Source organism: Heterocephalus glaber, unplaced genomic scaffold, assembly GCF_053883595.1.
Source record: "Heterocephalus glaber isolate CG9 unplaced genomic scaffold, H.glaber_assembly_v1.0 deba00001571, whole genome shotgun sequence".
Taxonomy (NCBI): domain Eukaryota; kingdom Metazoa; phylum Chordata; class Mammalia; order Rodentia; family Bathyergidae; genus Heterocephalus; species Heterocephalus glaber.
The window spans coordinates 10701513-10721958 of record NW_028258356.1 but is presented as its reverse complement, the minus strand read 5'-3'; the positions used below and the strand labels follow the sequence as shown (position 1 = coordinate 10721958).

Genomic DNA, 20446 nt, shown 5'->3' with positions numbered 1-20446 from the left:
AGTTTTTCTTCCCTAATCCTTAGGAAGTCTTCTGGCAAGAGAATGCAGCCCTGTTTGCCTCTTGATTTTAGCCCAGTGACTCCACTGTGGACCCTCTCTCCTATAGAATGATGTAGTAGAGAAGAAATTGATTATGCATTAGAGATGGGTATAATGTCAGGAGCAAAGCACTTGGAAATAAAGAGACAGAGTAGGGCTGCGTTTAAGAGAGGCAGAGAACTCCATTTTAAAAAGGAAAACAGGTGCAGGAGGATGGTCAGAGTTGTATTGAGAGAATGAAGACCCCTGCTCTGAGTGGTCTCACTTTGGTCAGTAAAACATGGAGGCAAGATCATGAACTGAGAGTAACACTGGAATGAAGAAGACATCATAGAGGTTTACAAGATGATGTGAACTAGTCATTTTGGAACACAGGAAAGTAGGATTGTGGGATTGCTGGACAGCATGTCCAATCCAGAAGACTATGGTCATGCATTTAAAATAGGATTAGAAAGCACACTATACTTTTAAAAAGTAACCTTATTGAGCAGGTATATACAGAGAGGAGACCAATAATAATCTTCAGAATTGAGGCTGAGTAAGACATGGAACATGAAAAAGTGATCGATAATGAAAAATTGGTAGGATCAATGTGAAAAATGGTCAGAGCTGGGGGTACTAGAGTAAGTATATAGTCTATAGAGAGAGGAAGCAAAGGTTGAAAAGTAGGAATGTTCAGAACAGATTCTGTAGGTGCATTTGCAAGAGATGACAAAGTCAAGAGACTAACTTTGGGAATGCATGACTGAAGCGGGATAAAGAAAAAAAGATTATTGGGGGTAAAGGGGCCAAGTATCTCAGATACCAGAAGATTGGATAAATTATCCTTCAGATGTTGTCACTGGAGAGGGAACATAAATAGGAGCAGAGAGGAAGACTTCTCAGCTAGGAGTTCCTTGGTAAGTAGGAGTGACAGAAAATGGGCTGATGACAGAAACAAGGAGGTTGCTTCTTGTGGGGGGACGGTATGGTTTGATGGCATTAAAGCCAGCCCATGGGAAAGTTTCCAATCATCAGGTATGTAAAATAAACAAAGAATTCTGTTTTCACTGATATCTAGTCAAAATGGAAGTTCTCTCTTACCAAGAATATATTTGATAATACTTAAGGTATAAAATCATGAATGTCCATTACATGGATTTCCTTTTTGATAGGAATAGTATGAAATAGAACTTATCAGAGTTCAGACATTTTTCAATTTTGTTCCATGATCCTGAAGATCTCCTTTAATTTTTGGACCCCATTGCCAAGAAGAGTCATTGAAAAGGTCAAGAAAAAGATTTGTAAGCTAGATTGGACACAAAGTCAAATTACTGAAGTAAAGGCAAAACGAGAGAAATTCTCACAGAATGCAGAGCAAAAGGCAAAAGAAGTCAAGATAATATAAGAGGAGAAAAAGAGAGACCTAGAAAGCTGGTCCAGGGGATGCAATCTATGCAATCTATACATAATAGGAACATCTGAAATTGAGAGCAAAACAAATGAAGCTAAAACAGTAATTAAGGAACTAATTGAAAAAAATTTTCCAGAGTTGAAGAACAAAGTAGGCCTACTAATAGAAAAGGCTGACTTTTAAATTTAATAAAAAGAAAGCAGCACCTATACTGTCCTGGTGACCTTTTCAAATTTCAAGGATAAAGGAAAAAATTTAAGGTGTCCAGACAGAGAAAGCAGGTTTTATATATAGAAAGGCAAAAGTCAGGCCAACCTCAAATTTTTCTCTTGTAATTCTAAATGCCAGAAGACAATGGAATAATATCTACAGAATTTTATGGGAAAATAATTTTGAACCAAGAATTTCATACTCTGCCAAGTTATTATTTCTGTATAAAGGCAACCGGAAGACACTCTCAGGCATCCAGGGGTTAAGAAAGTATATTGACCAAGAATCTTCTCTGAAAATTTTGCTGAATGATTTATTGCAGCCAGCAGAGAACATGAATTAAAAATAAAAAACAGGAAGATATTTACATGAAAGAATAGATGGTAAGCATTAAAACTAGTTTTAAGAAGCATAAAGTCTAAAATTGTTACATATAGGGTAATAAAACTAAATTCAAAAATAGATTTGTGAACTAGATCTAAAATTTTCAGTTTATATAGTTTCAAAATGTCAAAGAGCATGTCAAAAAAAAGAAAGCATGTCAAATATTCAATGCAAATACTTTTTTATTTCTGCCAAGTAGGATTTTAGATAAAGATGCAAGTTAAGCCAAATGTATATAAAAGTGCTTTGTCACTGTGGACAGGATAAGTACGATAAAGATATTCTAAATGTTAATCTGACCAACTTGGAAAACAATACAGTTTTATTCTTCTTATGTTTAATTACAGAGGAAAAAGAACCTAGCAAGTTTGTCTATAACGCTAAGACTGATGGTATAGAAAATTTCCAAAATATGGGTTGGGGGGATAGATTAAAACCTTGTTTTACATACTGAATAGGGAAAAACAGTGGTTACTGCATCATATAGTAGTTCATATAAGTCAAATTATTGTTGAGTTGTGCACAGTAGGATACACACATACTATGCTTTTGGAATTAAACAGAAGTGAAAAAATCCAAGAAAAAGTAGCAAAAGAAAAAATAGCAAGGAAGCTTTAAAATTAGCATAAAAGAGATTGACAAAAGTTATCATACTTATAAACTGATTAAATTCCCAATTAATAAGATCCAAATTGAGTAAAATAATCAATCTCTGGTTTGGGATATTCACATTTGTATTAAACAAAGGTTAAAATGGTTTAAAGGTGATTGAAACTCTTCAGGTCACAGAAACAGCAAGATTTTTTTATAGGCAGAAATAAGGATATTACAAAATATTTTGCATAAGAATCTATGTGGTGGGCTGGGGATTTAGCTTAGTGGTTCCGCCGCCTGCCTCACAAGCACAAGGGCCCAAACTGGATCCCTGGCACCAAAAAAAAAAAAAAAAAAGAAAAAGGAATCTATGTACCATTCATATGTAGGATCAATTTTCAGTATCTTGATGTGGATGGTAGTTTTACTGTTGTAAACCAATATCTGATATATTTATTTTGTAATGAACATCTGAAATTAGTGTATTTTATGTACTTAAACTTCATTTGAGCAATCTTTCAATTAAAGAGATTACATGTAGCAAAAAAATTATGTTTTTGTTTATGATATATATCACAAATACTGGATATATATGTATGTGAAGTGACATACTTTCTCCATCACTAAATAATAAAATCAACAACAAAGTGAATATGAAACAGTACTATAGAAATGTCAGAGTAAATTAATTCATAATTTAAGTTTATTTTTCTAGAGTTTTGTAAAATTTATGGTATTTGTCAATATGGTTAAATTTATAGCTACAAAAAATTTCTTGTTCATTCTAAATATTCTTTTTCTTAAAGAAGGGCCACCAAATTGTGTAAGTTTCAGGCACTGTAAAACCAAAAGGGAAAAATTACTACCTACATAACATCTAGTTTTAAAAAAAGATAAGGTTAAAGAAAATGAAAACAGTTGGAAAAGAAAAATACATCTATATGCAACATAAATGTTACATAGATGTCAGAAATTTTTCCTAGTTTTTTTCTTAAATAATGACAACATTATGTAATATAATAAGGCCATGTGTACAAAAACAATCTACAGAAAACATTTTGTAAAGTTCTTTTCTTATAGTGTTAATCAGTATGGGCTTATGATGAAATTCAATGAGAAGGGAAACAAGATGTAGAGGCTTCTACTGATCTTGAATTACATAGTAGATTTCAAAGTATCTTGGAAATCTGTAAAGCAGATGACTTGAACTTTCTATTACACAGGATGGATTAAATTTTTTTTTCTGGCGGTCCTGGGGATTGAAGCCAGGGCCTTTACACTGAGTTACATGCACAGCCCTATGTATCTGTTTATTTTAAGATATCCCTAAGTTGCCAAGCTGCCAGGCTGGCAACTTGTGATCCTCCTGCCCCAGTATCCCAGTCCTGGGATTACAGGTGTGTGCCACTGCACCCGGCTTAACACATTTTTACCCTCTACTCCCTCAAGTAACTTCACTAAAACAAAAGTAAAATGCTAAACCAGTAACAACAAAGAAGTTAGAAAACAAGGACAAAAGTTTAGAAGGTCAAAGATGGAAAGTTGATAGTTTGGCAGAACAGAGAAAGGTGAATTCCAACAACCTAACAGAAGACACAGACTATAAGAAGTCATCCTTTTTGTGCTGCAGATCCCTGAAGAATAGTTCATCAGTGGAAGCAGCAGTATACACTTCTGAAAAAGGGAAAGATGGGTGAAAATAGAAAGATGAGCTAAAAAATCAGCATAGGGAACATTTACATTCTCTAGTCCTCTTTGGAGGACTCAATAGGACTCGAGGCTGACTGATTCTGAAAGAGGACTGGAAGTTCATGTACTACAGATGCTGAATCATAAATGCACAACAGGCATAAGGAGCATAGGGATTAAGCAAAAACTTGCACACTGAGTAATGACACTCCACCCATTCTCTTTCCTTACTTGGTACCTGAACTAGTTGGTAACTAGCAACACAGGCAGAAACAGTTTTCTTACAGAAACTGATCCATCTAAAAGAGAAGCTCCACAGATGCTGACATATGACCCATGCCTTCACAAAATGTCTGCATCCTAATACTAGCTGCCTAAATGACAGCTGCCCACCAGCAACCTCTACCCTTTCATAGAAGAGCTTCCAATCAGCTTTCCAATGCTTCAGTCTTAAATACGAGTGAACTGAAGGCTGATGAGCAAGGATCTGAGATGAAAGATGAAGACTAAAACAAACAAAAAAGGAAAGAAGGGATCCACAGGCAAGAAACAGTGCAAGATCAGCAGAAGAAGAGTTAAAGAAATTTCCTTGGGGTGAGAAAAGATGCTGAATACATGACAACAGGATGCTGTGGAAAGGAAACATTCAGAGAAGAAAAGGATCTTAGAAAAAATAGTGGTAGAAACAAAAATTCAATAGGAAGGGCACATACAAAGTAGAGGAAATGTATGTGAAAGTAAAGTAACATGCCAAAGTGATGAAAAACAGGAGAAAAAAAGATTCTGAATCTATCAGAGGACTCCTAGCACTCCAATACCTACTTAACACAAGTTCTAGAAAAAGAGAAGGGATAAATTGAAAAGAATTACTAAAGACACAGGATAAGAAAATTTCTCAACTAAAGGGCAGATAATAGATTACAAGGGTCCACTGAAAACCTAACATAATCGTGACAAATGTTCCACTTAGAGCCTATTTTCTGAATATTTCAGAAAATCTTCATTCAGAAAAGCTTTCAGAAAGTAAACAGAAAAGAATCAGAATGCCACCAACAGCACCTCTGAAAACTAGAAGACAATATATTGATACTTTCAAATTATGAAGGAAAATGGCTTCCAACCTAGAGTCCTAAGCCCCAATTAACTTTTTTTTTTTTTTTTGGGTACCGGGGGATCAAACTTGGGTCCTTATGCTTGCGCAGCAGGTGGCAAAACCACTGAGCTAAATCCCTGGCCCCCCCAAATTAACTATTAATCAACAGAAAGATAAAACATTTCCTAATATGCAAAATCTCCAAGAAGGTGTTATTTACATTATCTCCAAAACATAGTGGAGATACATATACTAACAAAGAGAAACAAGACAGGAACACAGAGAATTTAGGAAGTAAATGGTTTACACAAAAAATGATTCCAAGATGTTAGGAAAGCACAATCCCAGGATGACCACAGAGCAACAGGCCTTACAATCAGTCCAGGCTAAAGCAGGTGATGGAGGGATCCAGGAGAGAGGTAACTAAGAAAAAGAGAAACAGAGCTGATAAATTACCCAGTGTGACAAACTGCACTGAGAAGAGCAAATGTGGGTGTAAATTTGTGAGTCATATATAGAAAAATATGCCAATGATTATTAAAAAAGAGGCACAATTTATTTTTATTTATTTATTTATTTTTGGTAGCAGGGATAGAACTCAGGACCTTGCACTTGTGAGGCAGGTCCGGCACCACTGAGCTAAATAATTAGCCCAAAGAGACACATCTTAAATGCTAGAAAAGGAGACAGTTGAAAAACAAGGAAAAGCTGTTCTTTAAAAAGGCTATGGAATAGATATAATCATAGTACACCATGACTCTGCTGTTGTACAATATTGCATAGAACAGTATTAATTGCATATGCTCCAGAAATACTTGTATTGAAGTCAAAATGCCTATTTCCCAGTATATTATTAATTATTTCAACACATACAAATGGGGTATTTTACATCATAGTTAATCCACTGTTTGAAAACATTAATGAAGACAATATTTACAGTAAGTTTCATTCTGAAATCTTAAAATGAATCTTTTTATTTGTTAGCATCGTCATGTTTTTTCCTTACTATTAAGGTCAAAGTGGGTCACTAAAATTACTAATTTTAGGCCAACTCAGAGGTTCTCAACTGCCTCCGGGGAAACATTTTGCAATGTTACAATGAGGGTGGAGGATGCTTTCAGTATCAGGTACAAATCAGTGATCCCACTAAAGATCCTACAGTGGACAGGGCAAACCTCAGAACAAAGACTTATCCAGCCACAAGTGTCAATTGTGCTGAGACTGGAAAACAGGGCCTGGTCTTTAAGAATTATTTTGTCAGAGCTCTATACATAAAGACTGAGGATATGCAAACATACTCAGTTTAGGGTGCAACTGACTCAGCTCAATATCTTGGTGCAATGACAAAATAGTCTGGCTGTGAAAGGTATCTTTAGGAGTAGTGACGACGGTAAAGACAAAAGCTATAATAAATGATAACAATAATAAAACACAGTGCTTTGTACCTCAGTAATCTCTTTCATCCATGGTTTATAGACCAATAATAACTACTCTGGTGGTATTCATATACTACCTTTTATCTGAAGACCTTAGGCATTTTCACGATGCTCTCACAATGTAGCAAGTATTATTATCCCTATTTTATATGTAAGTAAACAGAGGCACAAAAGCTAAGCAACTTGCCCAAAGCCACACAAGTCAGTTAGCAGCCAACATCCCTGACTCAGAGTCTATTAATACTAAGAGAACTGGTTTAAGAGATGTAATGATAAACTTACGTGGTGCAAGTGTTATCCTGTTTCACTCAAAATCTATCTTTTCCAGTTTAATATTTTTAATCTTTTCTGGTGTTTTTGGCCTTCTTCTCTCCCCAGACTTTTTAGAGACCCAGAACTCTTACGGTTTGTTATCTTATTGACAGAACAGAGTATATTCAGTGTCTTCCTTGAACCTTAACACTGCACATTCAGTGTCAATTTATAAAACATCTTAAAAATATATGCCACTATTGCTGATTTTTATAGTAAAGAAAGCTGCTGAGTTTCAGGGAACATAACATATTCTCAGGACCTCTCAGCTATTTGACATATGTTTGGATCCAGGCCGATTATATTCTCTTTCCACTATATCCTGCAGCCTCTCCCAGCAAAAAAAAAATCCTCTAAATTACAAAACAAGTGAATGTGAATACATTTAGCACTCAACCCTCTCTCGGTCTCTCAACACTCAGAAAACAATGACTCTGTAATTGAGAGATTTTGGGTGGTGCACCCAGTTTGCCAGCTAGGCAAATGGTCACTCAGGCTTTAAAGCCTATTCCCAAAGAAAGCCTCTGATTTTCCAAGGAATTGTCCACAGCTTTTTCCTGGTTACCAATCTGTTCACTCCAGCACGTAGACCAGGGACCAGAACTGCCTGACTTTCTGAGAAATACAAAACCGTGAATCATTTCTCCCTCTCATATTCCTATAGCAGGCACACACTGACGCTTACCTATCGTTTGCCACCTGGGCAAAATAGGAATGTAAGTGGAAGGAAAGATTTCTGTCAGGCAAGAGTGTGACTCAGGGTTCTTCTACTTTTTACAAAATGGAGACCTAGCATTTATAGCCTTTGATAATGATGCACCCTGACATTACTTGGACGTAGGGAACTGCGGAGGCTGGTGCCCGACAGCTGTGGCCAGAAATCTCACATGGTTTGGATGGGAGGCTAAGGAGGAAAGGAAAAGTAAAGACTATCATCCCTCCAGCTCATGTCTTTTCAAGGACAAGGCAGGTTTAGAACTTCGGTAGGGAGTTCGGCTGTTAATTTCACTCTCTGTAAGAGGATGTGTAGAGATTGGGTTAAGAGGAAAATTTTAAGTAAGACTGGAATCGCCAATAGAATACATTCTCGAAGGAAGTTTTGACAAGTCTGCAAACCTAATAGTAAACTCGTGATCATTCCCTGACAACTTTAGCCTCTTTCAGCTAGCCCCTCTCACCCCTTTTTCTTTCTTAGGACGGGACGATGTGTTTCGATTTTCTGTTCTGCCGTCCAGTCTGAAGTGGGGGCAGCAACAGGAAAAGAACCTGTGGTTATCTTCCCATCCCGGCTAAGTCAGGTCCTGGACCGTCCAAAGTTGGACTTTGGCACTTTCCCTCTCAGCAACATTCGAAAGGCTCCCTCGAAGAATACGATTTTGTGCTTAAGAGGAAGAGCGCTGGGAGATGAGCGAGGGGGCGAGCGAGCCGGAAAGAGGAGCGCGGAGAGCGCGGCCGCCCCGCCGTCGGAGGCGCACAGAGCCCAGGAACGCGCGGTCCCACCGCGGGCCGCCGAGGGCGGCCAATGGGGTCGGCGCCGCGCACCTGAGCGCCGGGGGCGGAGCCTTGCCGGGCACTCCCTCCTCCCCAGCCCGCGCTGCCTCGGCCCTTTCCGCCCCGCTTCGGCACCGCTCGGCTCGAGTCCCGCCGCTCCCTCCCTCCCTGCCTCCCGCCCTCTCGCTCCCCTCCCTCCCTCTCGCCCTCCCGGCCTGGGACCGCCGCGAGCTCGAGACTGCGAGTTGGCCGTGGTCCGTCCGCTTACCCGGAGAGCGCGCAGCGGCTTCGGCTCACCTGGGCACCCCCACCCGGTCCCGCGCTTCGCTCCCCGAAACTCCTCGGAGGTGAGGGGCTCCCGGGACGCCCGCCCTGGACTTGCGCGCCCGTCCCCCTCGGCGGCGCGGCTGGATCCCCGCCTCCTCCGCGAGCCGTAGAGGCTCCGCGCGTCGCCCGGGGGTGAGGGGTGTCTGCGGGTGCCCGGGACGTGGGAGTGGGCGCCCCGACGGGCCGACAGGTGGCGGAGTCCGGCCCGCGTCCCCAGGCTGCGGAAGGCAGTGACCCCGCGGGCCGGGGCGGGCCGGGGGTGGGGTCAGCCTCTCTCCTCCCTCGGGGGCGGTGTTCGGCGGGTCCGCCGCGAAGGTGCGTCGGGCCGCTCGGCGAGACGGGTGGGGAAGCGGCGGCCCCGGGACTGCGACTGCGGGGACGCCGGGCGCGCGGCCGGACAGACCCTCGGGCGGCGGACTTGACGCCGCTCCCCGCCCCCTTTTGTGTTTCCCCTCAGACCCGGCGCTCGGCGGGGGAGCAGCCGCGCCCGGCGCCCGGGGATCGCTCCCTCGCCCCCTCCCGGCTGCGGGCGGGCAGAGGCGGCGGCGGCCCGAGCCGGGGTGGGCGGCTGAGGTGAGAACCCTGCCGGCCCCGCTGGGAATATGGCGACCGGTGGCTACCGGACCAGCAGCGGCCTCAGCGGCAGCACCACAGACTTCCTGGAGGAGTGGAAAGCGAAGCGCGAGAAGATGCGCGCCAAGCAGAGCCCTCCGGGCCCGGCCGCCGCCGGCGGGGGCGGCACCGAAGCGGCCGCCAAGTCCCCCGCGGGGACGCTGGGCGCCTCGGCGACCCCCGAGCTCAACAGCAGCCTCTCGGCGGGGGCGGCCGCACCTGCTGCCCCGGGCCCCGGGGGCGTGAACTGCACGGTCGGCCCCGCCGCACTGACCCGGGCCGGCCCCGTCCCGCGGCGGCCGGAGGAGGAGACCACCGCCGCCTCCGCCTCGGGGACCCCCCTGCCCGGGGGCGACGAGGAGGAGCCGGATGGCGCCCCCGAGAAGGGCCGGAGCTCGGGCCCCAGCGCTAGGAAAGGCAAAGGGCAGATCGAGAAGAGGAAGCTGCGGGAGAAGCGGCGCTCCACCGGCGTGGTCCACATCCCGGCGGCGGAGGTGAGCCGGGCGCGGGCGGTGGCGGGGCTGGGCGGGCTGCCACTTTCTCGGGGCTTCCACCCGAGAGCTCCCCCGTCTACGGGGCCCAGACTTTCCTCGAGACTCGTGCTCGGATCGTTTCACCGAGCTAGGCAGCAGAGGGTGATGGAGTTTTACTTTGAGCAAATGCTTCCTGGGAAGTTCCCTAAACCCAGAGTAGGACACGTGCTTTTTCTAGCTTCCTGGCTGCGGTCTTAGATTCTGGATATTACATTGGAGTTAGCAGAAAGACAAAATAGGACTCCAGGATTTGCCAACCTAGACTTATCTGTTCATGCTTGATCAGTTGGGAAAATTGATTAATGGTGACGACGACACTAGTTTCCCACTTGTCTTTCTCAAGTTATCAGCTTATGTCCTGTCGCCTCTTAGTACCAGTTAAGAAAATGTGACCCGAGCAATATCCCAGACAGCTCTATCTTGGGACGAACCCAAGAGGAGTATACCCGAACGAACTTATACGCTGTATTGTACATAGTGCTTCCCAACCCCAGAATTTTTTTTTCTGAGTCATACTTAGGACAATAGGGATGCTGTATCAGCTTACAGTTTTGTTTGCTTAGGTCTGTTCTTGTGCTTAATATCTGGAAAACATTTTTGTGGTAGGTGTATTTCTGTGAGTTTCTGGTATTTTTGAGCAGTCTCAAAACATTTCTGTAGGCAGCAGGGTCCAATTAGATGACTGGTAAAAATTTTTACTTAGGGTATAGTCGTACCTCCATTTATGTAAAACAAAACAATTCCAAACAAGCCGGAGTTACTTTAATAGTAGCTCGGTGTGCGTGGGAAGTGGTTCACCTATCTTTGGACCCAAGGTGGCCTTGTCTTTTCCTCATTGGCTCTTTTGGTTTTGCATTTTTCCCTTTACTCTTGGCCTTCTAATTTACTCAACTTTTCTACTCACTAAATAAGCTATTAGGAATTTCCTAACTTTAATTATGGCTTAAGGAAAAACATTCCCATTAAGCTAAGTAATAGCTTTGGTAATAAGTTGTGGCAATATCAGATGGATCTCCTTTTAAATATGAATGATTCCCACACCTGAAAAATCAGTATGTCTCTATAGGGTATATTTTAATATGAATGTTTCTGAGAGATTTTTATCAGCCACCAGAACTGTTCTCTTTGGTTTGCTACTTCCATAAAATATGTTATGCATTAAATTGTTTTAAAAGGAATTCGTAAAGAGTGGTAATCAAATTTCTAGGGTTTTTTTTCCTTAACTTGAAAATATGAAGATTAAGGGGAAATTGAAGACAAGGCTTTGGAAAAGTTACATTCCTAAACTTTATTTTAAAAATAACTTATGGTCTAAATAAGAGAATTTATCATTTTCAGTCTTTTACTTATTGTTCATCTGGCAGGGGTCTTTTTTTGGGAAATGTCTTGGCACATGTTAAACTTCACTTTTTGTCTGGCTGCTTGTGGTATAATTATTTTTCAAGTACTTTTTAAAAACCAAGAGTATTGTTTACTAGGGGAAATATGTAGGGTGTCTCTTGTGAGAGCCTAAGAAACATCCTTTGTTAATACTGCTGCTTTGATTGAGGGAACGTAGTGCTGAGAATGTAGATGACTCCCTAGTACAATTTAGTCTAATACTCTGGAATGTTTTTCGTTTGGGTGTTGGCAACTCCTAAATTTAATCTTCCTTAAAAACAAACAACCCAAGATACCATTTTTTGCCTTTGGAATTTGAACCTTTTTTATTGACTAGGGAATTGAGAAGTGCTTTCTTTTAGTGGTAACTAGCTCTGTTTCAAGGTGTAGGACACAAAAAAACATATAATACATTACCACAGTACTGTATCTAATTAACAGGCATACTTTTTCAGTGCCTCCTTCCCTATTTTCAGTTCTTTGAAAAAGGTTTTTAAGTTTGTTTTAATAGTGATAAAATATATATTGCAAAATTGTAATCGTGAACCATTTTCACTTTACATTGTTGTGTTTTTAGAATTGTATGCCATTTCTCCTAGTTTTCAATAATCATGATGCTCCTTGCTGTGGAGTATCTTGTGTGATATAATTTAGCACTCTTGTTTAAAAAGCTATTTTACATTTCATAAACTTTTCAGGTTTTAAAAATATTAAAAAATGATGGAAATCAATCTATCAAGAGTCAAAAGTACACTTATAATGTTGAATAACATTTTTACTTTAAGATAGTATTCCCAACCGAGTTTTGTCTCTTTTGGTTGTTGATAAACAACTTCCTTCAAGAAGTGTATATTATCTGGTGCCTGCCTCGCAACCACAAGGTCCCAAGTTCGATCCCTGGCACCAGAAAAAAAAAAAGAAGTATATATTAAGCATCTGTGTGACATTTATTGTGGCTCTCTTTAACTCATTAAAGAATGTTATAGAATGTTTTAAAGGTATGTGACAACAGCTAAAAATACTAAAACGAAGTAGAAGATAGTCTTAGAAGGAAACAGGTTAAAATCTAACACAGATTGATGGATAGGATATATAGTGTGTTTGTGACTATAAAAGTACAAACATCCATGTGCTTTTTTTTGGTACCGAGGATCAAACTCCGGTCCTTAAGCTTGCGAGGCAGATGGCAGAACCACTGAGCTAAGTCCTGGGCCCCCTTCCATAAGCTTTTTAACGAGGTAAACTTTAGTCTACATTTATTAGAATGTTAGAAAACTTTTTCTTTTTTTTCGTACTGGGCATCGAACCTCATGACCTTGCTGTTGCGAGGCAGGTGCAATGCCACTGAGCTAAATCCCCAGCTTGAATTTTTACTTTTTCTGTTTTTTAGTTAACAGCCTGAACTGGATAGTTTGATGTGACAAAAATCTTGTCAATAATTTTTATCAGATGAGATGGATGTTGATTAAATATCTTGTTTTTAGTACACTTAATGTTAAGCCCTGGAGAAAAGAAGAGTAAGGCAGTGTATATTCTCGAGGAGCAAGGCAGTAATCTAGAAGAGAATAGAAGGCTTAGTTACAGGAAAAATCTTATGTGTAATGAGTTAACAGTTTAAAAGCAAGTGTAATGTAGCCTATAATTGATTATTTATTAAAAATACTGTGTGTTATGGGTTCAGAGTGCACACCTGTAATCCTAGCACTCGAGAGGCCGAGGCAGGAGGATTGCCTTGAGTTCCAGGCACATTTATCAAACTATAGTCAAGTGCAGGAACTGTTTGTAATCCCAGCACTTGGAAGGCTGAGGCAGGGGGATCGTTGTGAGGTCAGAGCCAGCTTGGGCTACAAAGTGAGTTCAAGGCCAGCCTGAACTGCATAGCAAGACCCTGTATCATGCCCCTCCTTCCCCCAAAAAATACTATATCTAAAGGGATCCCTGGGCAGGGAGCAGCTATAAAAGACAAGTCTTGAGTAGAGTTGTGTATTTCTTTGTATATTTATACCTACATCTTCATGCATATGTACACAGTATTCTAAATGTCAGGGTGCAGTGGTTCTTAACTCTGGGAGCACATTAATATCATGTGCAAATCTTACAGAAATGCTCCCCCATGCTTGTTCTAATTCCTTGCCCTCTCCCCTAGACCCTTATGATTTAATGGGTCTGGGATAGATCCCAGACATTAATATTTTTATAAGCTCTCCATGTAATTTGAATTTGACTCAGAGTTAAACTATTAGGCTTTAGTCCAGGGATACAGAAATGAATGCAGGCATTGCCCTCAAGGTGCTCTTAAGCAAAAACTGAAATATGATAAGTACAGTGAAGAGTGTAGCCGGCTAGTCCCTGAGCAGGGGTACCTGATTCAAAGAGGAGGAAGGATAGTGGAATACTTTCTGGACAGTTGTACATCTTTTTCAGAGTGCTTATTAATTTTTGCTATTGAGTTTGCATGAATGAGCTAATGAAGATGGCTACCCTAGAAAATATAATATTTAAAAATCTTACAGAAAAGTTAGCATTATTTTAAATGTTTTTGTAGTTTTTTTGGTGTATGTATGCATCTGGGAAAAGGGGGCTTTGTTTTTTTTTTTTGGTACCAGAGATTGAACTCGGGCCCTTGCGCTTGTGAGGCAGGCAGTGGAACCACTGAGCTAAATCCCCGGCCCAAAAGGGGGCTTTTAAAAGAACTAAACTACTTTGTGTTATTTAGTATATTTTCCTTTTTTAACATTTTATTAAAGGTTATTGTAACTAATTTAAACATTTGAATGAAGGAAATAGTGAAAATTTGGTGTTGAATATAAATTAAGATCAGATTTGTAGGCTGAGATTGTTTTTTGACCTTGTAATATATTGTTTACTTGGCAAAAATTTGAACATCACGCCAGCAGCAAAATGTAAATTTATTTTTGGCTACAGGTTCAAAAATGTGGACTTTGCTCTTACTTAAATGATATATTATTTTTCTGTTAGGATGGGTTTATTATTCCATAATTTGAAGTCAGGATGGCAAAAGGGAGAATTAAAGGGACATTTAAAATATAGAAAACACTTTTACACAAATACATTGTAGATCACAGTTATTCAGTGTATTCATTGAATATTGCATAGGACGTGTTCTACTTAAGAAACTGTAGATCCAGGTAGATTAAGAAATGCCTTTTGGTGTTGTCATTAAGTCAGAAGAGAAACTAGTAGTGATTCAGAGTTGGAGAAAATTTGACTAGTGAATGAGATACAGTATAAACAGTGAGACTGCTTAATAAGAATTAAGCCCAACTTTCTTAAATATATAATCTCATAGGTGAAAAAAGTGAAATTTTAATAATCAAGATTTGTTTGAAGTGGGATTTTTTTTTTTTTTTTTTTGATACCAGGGATTGAACTCAGATCCTTGCGCTTGCGCAGCAGGCGGTGAAACCATTGAGCTAAATCCCCAGCCCTTGAAGTGGGATATTTCTTATAACAAAAATAATGTAGATGACACTTATGCTGTGGTTATTAACTGCTGCTAGGTATGGTTCTAGGCACTTTATATATAGTGGTGCGTTTAATTATCATCACACTAAAGGAAATGGGGCAAAGAGGGTAGTTACTTGACTGAAGTCATATGTGTAGAAAAATAGTTTGCTTTCACAGTCTGGCGCTTAATAACCATTTTGAGTTTTGTTTTTGATTTAGGGTGTGTGTGTGTGTTGCTGTGTATTGCACCCAGAGCCTCATGCATTCTAGGCAAGTACTCTAGTGCTGAGCTATACCCCCCTGCCCTTTTTCAAATTTAATTTTAAAACAGGGTCTAAGTAATAACTATCTTACTGCACTTGAATATATTATATACTGTATGTCTAGTTTAAGAAGTACAAAGATAATCTTGTTGGTAAAATATAAGATACTGATACAATTTCTTTTGAATTTGAAATTAGACTTCTTAATAAAAAATGAAATGAGACTTCAGGGAAAAAAAATCTGAGAGCAAGTAAATGTATGTAAGGTGTCATTAAAGTAATTATTAAAATTCTTACCAAGCTAGTGGGCTGTTTTTGCCCTTTATTGTGTCTTTGTTTGTAGCTCTTAGGATATATGTAGGCCAGAAAGCAATTATGCTGTTAAGTAATAATGCTATGTAATGTTTAAGTTACATTATTATAGTATTAGAATTTGAAATTTTCTCCATGGTCTTTTTTTTTCTCCTTTTTGAAAATTGAGATATCATTCATTTATAAAATTTACTCTTTTAACTAAGCATACAGTTTGGGGTCAGGGATGTAGTTCAGTGGTAGAACACTTGCCTAGCATGCTTGAGGTCTTGGGTTCCACCCCAACATTGCAAGAAACAATAACAAATATAGATTATTTTAGTGATTTTTGGCATATTTACAAAGTTGGGTTTTATTTATTCATTTATTTTTGTTGTTGTTTTTGGTACCAGGGATCGAACTCAGGACCTTGAGCTTGTGAGGCAGGTGGCAGAACCACTGAGCTAAATCCCCGGCCCTAGAAAGCATTTTAACCTGTTTTGGAATGAGTCTTGTATATACTGAAGTGTGGAAAGAACTGACTTAAATGCCCTGATTAGTTTACTGATTATTAAATGAAATGAACTGGGTGTGGTGGCTCATTCTGTAATCTCAGCACTCTGGGAAACTGAGGTAGGTGGATCACAAGTTCAAGTTCTGCCTGACGAATTTAGCAAGACCCTGATCTCAAAAAAAAAAAAGGAATGGGATATAGTTCAGTGTGATAGTCCTGGGTTCAATCCCTCTTACAGCAAAAAAAAAGAATACTGATTAGCAACATTGTATTAATCAAATATGTGAAAATCTTACAGAAATGTTCAAATGATAAATTATACTTTTTGTATAGGTTATGTTAAAACTGCCTTTGTTTAATGAAAACTAGTTGTGAGAATGGTAAACATTCTCATTTTTCCTTCCACTTAAAGACTTTATAGATATTTTAGAAGACAACTTGAGCTACTTGGAAATTTAGAGCACTTTATAAACATTTATGTAATGTCACATATTTAGTGCAAAATATTCTGTCTGCCTGTTTTCTTGTCCAGAATTTGTTAGAAGAATGTAGGAAAAAACCCCTCTCTTTAATGAGTAGTTAGAACTTAACTTCCACTAATATTTCATTTTTACGTCTCTTTAAGGGAAAATACATGTTTAGTAATTAGTGATTCAAACACTCTTAAAACACTTTTTTGACCATTTTATAAAACTACTGTTAAGTGCAAGAGTTGTTTTCCAGCCAGGCCTGTTCATGCAGAACTTGGGAGGCTGAGGCAGGGGGATCACTTCAAGGTTGGAGCCAGCTTGGGCTACAAAGTGAGTTCGAGGCCAACCTGAACTACATAGCAAGACACTGTCTAAAAAAAAAAATTTTTTTTTCTTCTAGCTGTTGGCCTTCTTGATTAGCAATTGGTCCTTAAACATATTTGGTTAACTGCTGAGGCAACTTTTCATTTTAAGTTTTAGGCAACTGTCTAATAGCTGTGATACCTACTGTTAAAGAATGACCGTCTCCTTAGCTTACTTAAAAATACACTGGGAACCAATAAGAATGAATTTATAGGAATATATAGTTTCTAAAAGTAGCAAAATTAGACAATTTCAAAGGTAGAAACATATCTAAAATTTAAACCTTCGCATGTAAATTGGCTAGTAAATGTTTTTTTTTTTTGGTACCGGGGATCGAACGGGGATCGAACTTGGGACCTTGCGCTTGCAAGGCAGGCGCCGGAACCACTGAGCTAAATCCCCGGCCCAAGGTTAATCTGTGATTTTTTTTTTTTTTTAGAAATTTCATTCAGCTAATTTTTGTGTGTTACAATGTATTTTTAGTAATAGTCTTGTTTTGTGTTGAATTTAAAGAAATATGGCAGTTGTATTTTGAGTTATTAGGGTTTTACTGAAATGATCAGTTGGAGTTTATGTTGTAGATTGTAGTAATATGATAGCTGAAAATTTGTTTTCAGACTCTTAATAAATTATAGGGCATTAAATAGGATAAGCGAAAATAGAATATAGTTTGAAATACAGAACAGCTTGAAGACATGTTTTGTAATAAAATTATTAGATAATTTAAGACAGCTTATCTGTGAGCATATAAGCAAACTATGGTACTTACTATTTCTTTTAAAATTTGCAAGTTATAAAGTATGATTTGAGTTTTCCATCACTCTTGGAGTTTGAGATTTTTGTTGTTACTGGTTTTTTGAGACAGGGTCTCGTGGGCAGGCCTTGAATTCACTATGTAGCCTAGGCTGGCCTCGAACTCACAGCAATCTTTCCTTTCTTAGGCTCCCAACAGGCATATGCAGCCATGTCCAGATTGTTTCAAAATATTTTTAGTAACAATGTAAGTTATGAAGAACAGAATAAACATGCAAAGGATATTAATTGTTGCTGAGCAATATAAATAAAAAGTAAGATTATATTAGCTGAAACAGTCACAGAAGTTACTTTTAGATTTTAGAATCTTAACAAGACTTCCTAATACCATATAATGCAAATAATATAAGCAAGAATTAAATAATTAATTTATTTTCTGCTGGTAAACATAATGTGTTAAAGTAGTATGTTCAGTATAGTTTTTTGTGTAAATAAATCCAAGAACAAAAAACCTGTCTCATTTTATGTTTTTCTAATCTTATTTCTGTGTATCTGTGCAAGAAATGAAATCAATGTAAATATGGATTTGTGCATATATTTAGTAACATCTTGAAAATTTATGTGGTGGTGTTCTTCAAAAATAAAGATGGTTGTGTTTTGTGCTATTTGTTATTAAAATACTCAAGCATTATTGTTTTAGGAAAGGGCCTTACTGTTTCTTTGCTCTATTACATGGCTTTCAGATCGGCAGGTAAATAAGTTGTCTTAAAAAACAGATATTTATTTCATTTTTATTATGTGTTGCATTTGCCCAGACAATCTTCAAGAAAAATGTCTGGATCATTCAGTCATATGCACTGAGACCTTTTTGTGAATGGTGTGCAGAGTTTTTTTTGTCGTTTGATCACACTGGAAAATTGGCAGCCAGAGCGGAAGTAGTTATAAATGTATGCATGCTTTAATTTAGAATAAAAATTTCTGAAACTCAAACTCATTTGGTTATGAAAGTGGAGTTGGGGGCATGCCACTCAAAGAATTTGTCAGTGGCATGTACAAAATGATAAATAAAACTCGACAGTTTACACTTATTAAATGTTGTTAAAGGAGATATAAATACTATATTTTACCTTGAAAAAGAGCTGAAGTATTTCATATAAAAGTAGGTATTAAAGGGTTACAGCTTATGAGTTATTGTGAAATGGTAGAAGGAGAGTTATTGGAGTTGAAAGTGTTACACCAAGTGTGGATGGATGTGGCTCATAACACATGCAGTGAGTGAGGTACCTGACAGATGTTTCAGGTGTGTGCATTTCCTTGTGTCCTGGTTGTAATTTTTCTGTGCTTACCTAGTGTTTCTTGCAGTAGTGCATAAGGAAATGGAAATTTACTGTTCTGGTGGCATCTTGTTCTCTACCATATTACTTGCATGAGAGCAAAACCATTTTTTAAATCAGATGTTATAACATATACTCTGTGTGTGTGTGTATCCTTAAATCTGTGTTTATATGTATCTATCTCCGTGTCAGTCTAAAATGTAAAACAAGAGAGTGGAAGATCAATCCGAATAATGCCCTAGAAAAAGGGGTAGGGGACAGAATAGTTAGGAGTGGGTATAGTCATTTTAAGGGTATACTGGTAGTGATTGCCTGGGCAACAGTGGGAAGGAAGGGATTGATGTGAGAGGCATTTCATTGGTATTAAAAGTGAGTGTTTGTCGCTGGAGAAGTCTTTAGAGATAGTTTAGTCCAGTATAAAAAATTAAATGGTATTCCCGACTGCATTTACTTCACAACTAAAGTTACAGGGCCCAGGGATTTAGCTCAGTGGTTTTGCTGCCTGCTTCGCAAGCACAAGGACCTGAGTTCGATCCCTGGCACCAAAAAAAACCAAACAAAACTAGTTACATTTTAACCTTATTCTTCTTAGATTTAGTAGAATCTAGTCATATATTTTCCCCATTAGGGGTAATACTTTGACCCCTGTGGAGATCTTGCTTATTTTATTCTGTCTTTCTCAAACACTTAATCTCTACTTCGTTTATCATCCCATTAATTTGCTTTACTTTCAGTGTACTTTTTCTTCTTAATTACTCATTTTTTTAAAAGAAGACATTGTCTTTACCTACTGAATCTCCTATCATTGCTCATTTCTACTTTATTAAAACTAATCTCTCTAAGTTTGCCTGTGACTTTAACTGCCAGGTGTGAAAACTTCTGTTTTCATCATCTTTGACCTCGTAACATTTGCCCTTGTCATCCCTCTGACATGTGTCCTGCAGCATTTTGTTAGATTTTTTTCTTTTTAGTTGGTGTATTCAAAAATATTCGAGTGTCTCCTATGTCCCTCAGGCTTAGTGCTGTGAAGATACTCACTTTATTTCTCAAACTCTTAGGGAACTCCCAGTCTCCTCTCAGGAAAAAAGATAACAAAAACAATTACAATTTGATATGATAAAGACTATGATGGAGAAAAAAACATAGCGCTGGACTAGGACAGAAAAGGAACTACTAATTGTATAAGGGAGTCAAGGAGGGTTTTACATAAAATGAGGCAAGATTGTACCCTGAGTCTTAATTGGTATGAAAGATTTTCCAAGTGCAGATGGGGACACTAACATAGTAGGAAGAACAAAAAGAATGTTCAGAGGTACAGACCTTGGAAGTAATAGCTTTGTATTGCATATCTTTTTCCATGCGTTATTTCTGATCTTCACATTAACTCACAATGTAGTTTTTTTCATCATTTTACAAGATGAGGAAGTTGAGCCTCAAAGAAGTTGTGACTTGCCCAAAGGCTATACTGGCAGAACTTGGCTCTGACTCCAGATACGT

The 20446-nt window shown here is 39.0% G+C and overlaps 1 protein-coding gene across 1 annotated transcript in view; it reads left to right on the top strand.

Annotated features, from left to right (window-relative positions):
- Positions 1–9271: 9271 nt before the first annotated feature.
- The window catches only part of Pawr (pro-apoptotic WT1 regulator), a 148208-nt gene continuing 137033 nt past the window's right edge, over positions 9272–20446 (top strand). Inside the window, exon 1 of the mRNA XM_004844994.4 lies at positions 9272–10074. Coding sequence (XP_004845051.1) covers positions 9571–10074 — 504 coding nt within the window. The 5' untranslated portion in view covers positions 9272–9570. The remainder of the gene's footprint in view (positions 10075–20446) is intronic.